We start from the raw sequence: 9451 nt of genomic DNA on the forward strand, positions 1-9451 counted from the left end.
TCATTTCGTCTTGTTGGAGGGTCAAGGCCCCTTTTTGAAGATAATACTTGTGAGACAAGTTTCTTGAAGTGTACATTTTTTCAAGATATTGCCATGCTTGAGAGGCCTTTTTGAATTCGATAATGTTGACATTAATTCTTATTTCAACGTATGAAAAGATCCAGGATAGGATTTTAAAATTTCTTATCTCCCATTCCTCATGCTTTTTACGATAGTTTTCAAGCGCTTTGATTCTCTCTTCACCTTTAAGAATCTGTCGGGGGCACTTGAAGTGTTTTACCGGTTGAATCCCCGGCGATGGAGGAATTTTCAATTAACTTAACAAAATAAAACAAAAATCTCATGACAATATTGGTCTATGAATCTTCTCAATAATGATGCAGATGCCACTAAAAAAAAAGCAAAGATTGAATGCCAAAACGAAACAGTCAAACAAATCATTTTATTTGTTAAAGTTTGTGTCAATCATATCTAGAAACCATTTTGCAATTAAAAATTCGACTGATAGAACATGGCAAAACCCTTGCAACGATAAAGGCATCAAACAACTATTACACAAATATACCAACATATACTTTCATTAAGCTAAAAAAAAAATGACAACTAAAAAAAGTTGCTGTAGTTGAAAAAATATTGGCAGTAGCACGTGGGCTTACAAGGGGAGACAAGAGAGGAAGCTTTGTTTTCTTTTCAGAATATAACAAAAGAAAAAAATCTACGTATCTAACCTTTTTGTTACAGCTAAATTGTGGAAAACAAAGTGAAATGGCTTTTTAGGGGCACTATCTACAAGAATACAAAAACTGAATTGTCTAAGCCTAAATTGTGAGGCTTGCAATTATGAACCCCTTTTCTGTATCAGCAATTAAATCTCTCTCTCTCTCTCTCTCTCTATATATATATATATATATATATATATATATATTATGAGATCCAACTTTGGGAATGGATTGGGAGGCTGTCAGCTTTTAATACCAAAAAGGAAGTGGTATTCATAATCATTTTAGGAAGATTGCTGTTGAGTAAAAAATTAACCATATTGCCAACTTCGGGCGCCTGCAGATTTGGGCGAATCTCTCCTGGGGATCCTGTTTTGTGCTGTTGGAGTATGCGTGTAGGCCAGAGTTACAAACTTGAAATATGCTCTATGTCTCTCTCTCTCTCTCTCTAGAATTGCTTGTTGGATTTGACAATGTGCTTACTTTTAGAGTTGCTTGTTAAATTTGTAATGAATAAACTAGTCTTCAACTTCAAGACGTCAGGCAAGGTTCTTACTTTGAAATGGGAAATATACCTAATTCTTTTATAGAGGGTTTATGTAAAAGAGATTTGACTTTGACAATTTCTTCTCATAAAACAAAGAGTATTTCGATACACTTCATCTTCTCAAAAGAAGAAATTACAAGCCAACGAGACATATACTACATTAAAGCTTAATCGCATTATCATAAATCACCGAAAAGAAGAAGCAAGAAACAAATATATGAAAGACTAATTAATGGCGACGGGTTGGAGACCAATGTGGGCAGGCAGGACTGAAATGTGAAGATATGACCCTTGAGTCCAGCAGCTCCAAAATAGGTGTAAAACTTACACACCTAGGCACCTTGTATTGGTTAATTGAGGCCCCTCTAGAGATAGCATACTCCATCAGCTCTTCAAATGTGCCACTCTGCACCACCTTTACCTCTAGTGGCCCAATTGACTGATCACACACCCTCCCTTGCCTATAGACCGAGTTGAACTGCTCCTCCATGGCCAGGCAGCAATCCTCCATCACCCCCTCCGGCACTGGCCCGTTCTCCGATGCGAGCTCGAAGAAGACCACGTAGTGACCCGGTATGGTCTTTGTATAGGCATAGCTAGTGTACTCCACGATCCGCGTACCATAGTCCTTCATCAACCGGTTCGATGCTGCCTCGACCGCCTTCTGCAGCTCGGCTTCGTCGGTCTTGTCTGAGTCAATGCTGAGCACCACATTCTTCCTCCTGATGAACTGGAATTGGGGGGCCGAGTTGTGGAAGCCACTGACTCGGAGAATGTCGCCGACTCGGTAGCGGTACAGCCCGGCGTAAGTCGTGATCACGAGCTCATACTCCTTGCCAAGTTGCACGTCGGCGAGGTCAACAAGTTGGCTGTGACTAGGATCGGACTGGTCTAGGTCATGAGGTAGGAACTCAAAGTAGCCCATGTTAGGCATGATGGTGTAAGAGACTTCAGATGGCTTACACAATGGGTTAAGGTTAAGCCCAAAGTAACACTCTGATGAGGCATACATGGTGCACACTAGGGGTAGCCCACCCCCATAGTAGTTAAGAGTGGGTATGTACTGAGCCATAGCACCAGTCACAATCACATCAAGGTACTTAGTATTAGGCCATATCTTGGTGACGATGCCTTCCCAATTTTGGTCCGAGCACTTGGCCCGGACGAACCGAGCCAGGTCTGGGTTCGGCTCCAGCAACTTGGCCACTGCAGCCCGGATCAACGGGTCCGTGACCCGCAGGTTCATCGTGCCCGATTCGATGTCATCAGCAAGTTCCTGCCAGTGGATCTGGAGGAACCGGATTGCACGGAGGAGGCCCGAGGCGAAGACCGCGCCGACTCGGAGCACCTCCTGGTGCTGCACGAGCCCGCAGAGCATTTGAGAGTACATGCTCTGGAAGGAGTCGGAGCAGAGGATGGCCTCGGTGGGGCTGGTGTAAACCAAGTAAGGGTTGAACTTTCTGTGCTTGAAGAGCTCGCTCTTGTAGTAACTGGTGAGCACGGGGCGAGCCGGCAGCCCCCCTGGTGTCTTGGTGTCAGTCTTCACGAAGAGGAAGTACAACCCCTTCCCTTTGTCCAGACCCGGTACAAATCTGCACATTTATTCCTCACACATTAGTTAAAAAGCCAAAAGACTCTCTCTCGTATGTATAAAATATATGTGTGAATGGATGGATGTAACGCAAACACTTATCCATTAAATGGGGATAAGGTGGGATGGTGCAGTATGGAGGACAATAGAAAAGCCAAGATTGGCCCGGTTTTCGAGATAAGTGGGGGGGTGCATGCGAGCAGCCACGGTTTGTTACCATTATCATTTGAAAAAACTTTAGTATTTTTTAAGGTGATGAGTCAGGTGACCCAAGGGAATTTTCACAAGGATGAAAGGAGAAGTATTAATGACAAAAGGAATAAAAACAAAAGGTAACTGGTTAAAATCCCAACAAAGAATACTTCCGGGCTGCTGCTCATCAAAGAAACAGGGACACGCCATTTCTGTGCAACTAGCATACATGAGGACACGATACGAGAGTAAATTGGAGTATTTCTGTGACATACGAACACTCACTTGTTCATGACGGGAATGAGGAGGTCGTAGAGGAACTGACGACGGTCAAGCTCCTGCTGGATGGTGGGCATGAGCTTCCTCTCGCCGGCCGAAGTACCGGAGCTGAAAAAAATTACAGAAAATCCGCCTGAGTTTAGTCGGAGGTGTGAATATTTCAAATTTAGCGAACCAAAGCGATCGTTTCGCGTCAAGAAAGAACAAAAGCAACGAAGAAAATGGGGAAGAAGAAAGAAAGAAACCTGGTGAGGAACTCGGAGATGGGGAGGGCGGAGAGGATGGGTGAGCGGTCGCCGTTGGCGATGCGCTGGATCTCGGGCTTGATGTCCTCGTAGGTGACCATGGGAACCTTCTCCTTGAACGTCTCGCTGTCGGTGCAACCCTCCAGGCCGTGACGCTGCAGGTACTCGGTGTGGGTGTTCTGGCTCAGTATTTCCAACAGCACCCTCCGCTGCACCGCATCCGCGTTCTTCGTCGCTTCCTCAATGAACTCCAGCAGCTCCAGGTCACTCCCGCTCGCACCCATGCCTCCAAAACCCAAACAGAGAGAGAGAGAGAGAGAGAGATGGGTTTTATAGGTCTGTGGGTGCAATACAAAGGTCGGTGGTCGAGAAGGGTTTATTGGCCGAACGTGGCTGAGAGAGAGAGACCGGGGGAGTCTGAAATCTGAATGCTTTGGTGAGGAGAAGGGGGTGATGGGGGAGGGGTATTTATATGGGTGAGGGTGTGAGTGCCGACCGTGTCTAACGTGGATGACACGTCATCAGTGGGGGTCCCGGAGTGAGGTGGGCGGGCATGGTAGGGGCGCCCACGGAGGCTTTCCTGGGTGTGCTGGCGACGGTAAATGTTTTCAGCAGTCTGGAGTTTTGTAGGGTAAAGGGCAGGCAGGTGGGGCCGAGTGCACGTCAGCAGGTCGGGGTCTCATTTGGACATGGTAGGGCCCACCTTGCCGGGCAGGTTCCCGGCCGAGTCCGCTAGCGGTTTGGCGCCTTCCGCAAGGAGAATCGACCCCGGGCCGGTACGAGCAAAAGCGGGCGTCACGTGGCACACGTTGCCGGACAGGCGCGGGGCGCTACGAGACGACGCGGATGCGGACGAGCCTGTCCCGCACGCGCGCTGTGGGGGCCAACTTCCACCTCCGTCGGTCCCCTTTGCGTGTGGGGTTGCGACTCTTTTTGATGGCTCAGTCCTTCCGTCCAGCCCGAACCCTTGACATTTGTTTCGGCACGGTTTGGACATGTCGATGGTCCAGAAGAGGCATGCAATCATCGTGTCCTCTCCTTGCGTGCGTGGGATGCGAAGGTCAGCCATGACGGAATGGGTGTCACTGTGAGTTTTGGTCTCGAGCGTGACACGTTGGTCCTCTTCCTTCTGTTTTGCTTAACATGTAGAAAATGACCACACTAATACATATTACACACGTTTTATAGGGTGATGATGATAATATGTCAACTGAAATACGTTAATCGATTATGCGAATCCAGTATTTTTAGCATTTTTTCGCAAATCCCAAATGCATCGTGGATGTGTTCGGCATGGTCGATTTGCTAAGACTCGACATCTGAATCGTGTCATTTTCATTTTCATGAAGAATTATAGTTTCTCATCCTCATGAAAATTTCAACAGTTGATTTTCAAATCTTATAAAAACGCGAGCACATGTCAGAATCGATTGATCCAAGAGCCGATCTCGATGAAGCCTAGCATTTAAATAGCATCGATCTCTACAGTTACAATTTTAAAAAATAAAGATCGTAAATTCAGTTTTATATATATATATATATATATATATATATATATATATATATATATATATATATATATATATATATATATATATATATAAAGGCAAGCTGGGGTTAGGCAGACCCTACCAGGTCAATTGAAGAATGAATAACTAAACACAGATACAAAAATTATATGTCCCCTTGGGGAACCAATCCAGGGGTGATCCTCTGGTATTCCCTGACGATGGGATCTACCTTCCAGAAATGCGTTCAGGCTACATACCAAATCTGGCCACCCTGACTCCAAAATCACCTAATTCTAGCCCCTCGGCAAGCCACTTCATCTTCCTGATTAGCCACGACCCGTAAAATGTGTTCCCTGAGCATGATGATGCCTTGTGAATCTGGCTACCTTCCTTCCTCTTTTTTCCTTTTAAGATTGATACAATTCCTTTTAAGATTGCAGTTATGCAAGGAATGATCAGAATGGTGTATTTCTATCACTTTCTTCCAACCATATGCTCCTGGACTTTTATTGCCACATGGATTCTCCCATCTCAAGCATATTCTGAAGTTCGTCCTGTAGCTGAATCTCCCTTTGTAATGCATCCAGATCACCTGCCTTGATTCGTCTGTGGCATTCCTCAAACTTCGATTTAATCATCTTGATGTTGAATCATTTTTCAAATCACACAGTTTCACAATCGTCATCATGATATAAAACACGAAATAAATCAAGAAATATAACAGTGTAAATAACATGATTAACAAACGACCGAAACAGTGATAGGAAGCAAGCATGGCATTTTCCGCATCAGACCAAAATCCAGACGACAGCATAAGATTAAACAGATGCATAGAACATAAAGAAAACAACAGGAACATGTTTAGTTTATGTAATAGGCTAAGGCGTACGAAAGTACTCCCCTTAGAGAAGATTCGCCCCCACATACTGTGCAAATCAGGGTCCGGCGTCCTTCCCCCAGGATACAATAGCCACGACGAACCGAACGGTGCACTCCGGTGGGTCGTCCTTCGAAAACAGCCTCTTTGAACCAAAGTTGCAGAACCAATCTTTCGGAAAAACTCACAGGAAAGAGAGAGAGATTAACAGGGGAGATGGGAAATCGCAGAACTAGAAAATCGCCTGTCTCAGCCTCTTCCGTAACCCCACCCCTGACCACGCTTTTATAACCCACGAACGGTTATGAAACGTGGAAGGAGCCCGTTACGAAATCCGAGGGGACGTGATCCGTTAACGGACTTCGAAAGATCGAGATCCGTTACGGAATCCGAAGTTCCATAACGGGCACGGAATCCGAGGAGTCGTGACCCGTTATCCATTCTCATAACCCGTTACCGAATCCAAAGAAACTTTGGGTAAAAAGATACTTGTCTTGATTGGATATGGCCCTAAAGGGCCAATTACCCGAACCCGAACCCGAGCCCGAGCTCGGCTCGGCTCGGCACGGCACGGCGGGCGGGCGCGCGCGCCCGCGCGTGTGTGTGTGGTGGTCATCTCACTCCCTTGTTCTCAGGAACAAGTGTATGAGTTCACTAATTGCTTATAAAGCTCTCAGAAAACTCATGCAAAAGCAATATGGGACTATTCCACCTCATCAAGACCTCTATCTTAAACACCTCATTCCTTCTTTGAATTTCTCTTCATTCTTTCTTACACCTAACATTCCCCCACAAATTCAAAGAATGAAGCGGGAGGAAACAAAAGTGCCAAAAAAGACATTCTGCAACAAGACATATCATGCTTTCAGCAATGGTACCTTCCGGTTTGAACCACTACCTTAGTTGACTAACTTTTACCCCCACAGGAACGAAGTGAACTGAAGTCTTGAACTTGAACCTTTGGTGTAGGAGTGTCCATCAGCAACAACATGATAAAGGTTCTGGTTGTAATCTTTAGGGGCGGCGCGTTAAAGGCCATGCGCCCGAATCCTGTTTCATGAGTGACTTCAGGAATAACCCAATTCCTTGAACTGCGGCCACACAGTCACACTCACATAGGTGGGCTTCTCCAAAGATGCACTGCTAACATCTCGCCTAGAAGGCTTTGAACCCATTCAGAGTTTTAACTCTTCCTTAACTTGCAGCTACAGCACCTTTCCAGAGTAAACAGGGGAACAGACACAGATACAAAGTATCATCTTTAATAAGGTGCTATCCAGTTCACCCTACAACTTGTTATTACCACATTGAACCTACTTTGTGGGATCTCCACTCAGATAGGTTGGGTTGCTACTGTAGATGAACTACTGATGGGTTTCAGTCCCATCCCCTCTCTGGATTTTAGGACTAAAGACTTATCTAGTCCTTTCGTTAATGGGTCAGCTGTGTTTTCTTTGGATCCAACATAGTCCACAGCAACCACTAACTGAGACACCAGTTCCCTTACAGATTTTATCCTGACTTGGATGTGTCTCCTCTGCTTTTGGTTATATTTTGTGCTTTTAATCTTTGCAATAGTGGCCATATTGTCACAATGCACAGATATCGCAGGAATTGGCTTGCACATTAAAGGAAGTTCCTCAAGAAGTCCCTTTAACCATTCAGGTTCCAATCCAGTGACATCTAAAGCACAAAGTTTAGCCTCAAAAGTAGACCGAGACAAGATGGTCTGCTTTACTGATCTCCAGGCGACTGCGCCGCCACCCAAGGTAAATACATACCCTGTCACGCCATAACTGCCAGAGTTCATGGCTATCCAGCTCGCATCACTATATCCCTCAAGAACTGCAGGGAATCTCTTGTAATGCAAACTCAAGGAAATGGTTCCTTTCAGGTATCTAAGTACCCTGTCCAATGCCTTCCAATGAGTGCGATTTGGACAACTTGTGTATCTACTTAATTTTGTCACGGAGAACGAAATATCCAGTCTCGTGCAATTTGCAAGATACATCAAACTTCCAATAATCTGGGAATACCTCAATTGAGACACAGGAACACCAGTCGTATTCTTATGAAGAGGGATAGAAGGGTCATATGGAGTTGCTACAGATCTCCCTTGGTTATAACCAAATTTCACAAGTACTTTCTCGACAAAGTGAGATTGAGAAATGGTTAACCCTTCAGCTGAACGAGTCAGCTTTAAGCCTAAGATCACGCTTGCAACACCCATATCCTTCATATCAAATTTACTACTAAGAAACGACTTTGTCTCATTAACAATTTCCATATTGGAACCAAACAGTAGAATATCATCTACATACAGACATAAAATAATACAACCATCACTTTTAACTTTACAATAAACACACTTATCAGATTCATTGACAACAAAGCCAAATGATAATATAATATTATCAAACTTCTCATGCCATTGTTTAGGGGCTTGTTTCAGTCCATATAATGACTTAACAAGTCTACAAACTTTATCTTCATTACTAGTAGCCACATAACCCTCAGGTTGATCCATATAGATCTCTTCTTCAAGATCGCCATGCAAGAAAGCGGTCTTCACGTCCATTTGATGGACCGAGAGATCATAAATGGAAGCCAGTGCAATAAGCACCCTAATAGTGGTCATCCGGGTAACCGGAGAATAGGTATCAAAGTAATCTATTCCCTCCTTTTGTTTGAACCCCTTGGCAACCAGTCTCGCCTTGTACTTGTCAATAGATCCATCTGGTTTCAACTTCTTCTTAAAGATCCACTTGCACCCAATTGTGGAACTACCACGAGGGAGGTCAACCAGTTCCCAAGTACCATTAGAGATAATGGAGTCCATTTTACTCTTGATGGCGTCTTTCCAATGCTTTGCTTCAGGTGAAGCCATTGCATCTCGGAAAGTGGGAGGATCATCTTCGATAAGGTAAGTGATAAAGTCACTTCCCAAATCCTTGGTAATCCTTGGTCTCTTGCTCCTTCTAGGTTCAACCACTCCCTCAGACTCATCGGGTCTAGGATGGGAACAAGATGGTTCTACCCCCACATCTGTCATCATTTCCACATGTTCGGGAATTGAACCAGAAGTTGAAGGTATATCTAAAGAAGACAGATTCTGAGGTACACCAACTTTCATGGGAAATACATCCTCAAAGAATGTAGCTTCTCGAAGCTCTACAATAGAGTTAATATCTATGTCAGATATCTCAGACTTAATTACTAAGAACTTATAGGCATAGCTGTTCTCTACATAACCCAAAAAGACAGCATCTACTGTTTTAGGACCCAGCTTCTTCCTATTGTGTTCTGGGACAAGTACCTTAGCAAGGCACCCCCACACTTTAAGGTATTTTAAGCTAGCTTTCCTATTTCTCCAGAGTTCAAAAGGGCTACTATCCTTATGCTTTTGAGGTACTCTATTCAGAATATGACAAGCCGTATTCAGAGCATCCCCCCACATATAGGTAGGTAATCCAGAACTCCCAAGTAGAGA

The 9451-nt window shown here is 44.5% G+C and overlaps 1 protein-coding gene across 1 annotated transcript; it reads right to left on the reverse strand.

Annotated features, from left to right (window-relative positions):
• Positions 1–1268: 1268 nt before the first annotated feature.
• On the reverse strand, positions 1269–3908 carry LOC149841735 (indole-3-acetic acid-amido synthetase GH3.3-like). Its single transcript, XM_089998671.1, has 3 exons — positions 3574–3908; positions 3335–3436; positions 1269–2858 (listed from the first exon to the last, which is right to left on the reverse strand). The coding sequence occupies exons 1-3, from the start codon at positions 3855–3857 to the stop codon at positions 1496–1498; spliced, it is 1749 nt and encodes a 582-aa protein (XP_089854797.1). The 5' UTR covers positions 3858–3908; the 3' UTR covers positions 1269–1495.
• Positions 3909–9451: the final 5543 nt, after the last annotated feature.

The sequence above is a fragment of the Nuphar pumila genome, chromosome 3 (assembly GCF_984573655.1).
Source record: "Nuphar pumila chromosome 3, dmNupPumi1.hap1.1, whole genome shotgun sequence".
NCBI lineage: Eukaryota > Viridiplantae > Streptophyta > Magnoliopsida > Nymphaeales > Nymphaeaceae > Nuphar > Nuphar pumila.

Excerpts from the sequence above, each read along its gene's own strand:
- LOC149841735 (XM_089998671.1), bottom strand. The coding sequence starts at position 3,857 with ATGGGTGCGAGCGGGAGTGACCTGGAGCTGCTGGAGTTCATTGAGGAA. Across the intron at positions 3,437-3,573 it reads ATCTCCGAGTTCCTCACCAG|CTCCGGTACTTCGGCCGGCG; the intron begins GTTTCTTTCTTT and ends AATTTTTTTCAG. Across the intron at positions 2,859-3,334 it reads CTCATTCCCGTCATGAACAA|ATTTGTACCGGGTCTGGACA; the intron begins GTGAGTGTTCGT and ends ATAAATGTGCAG.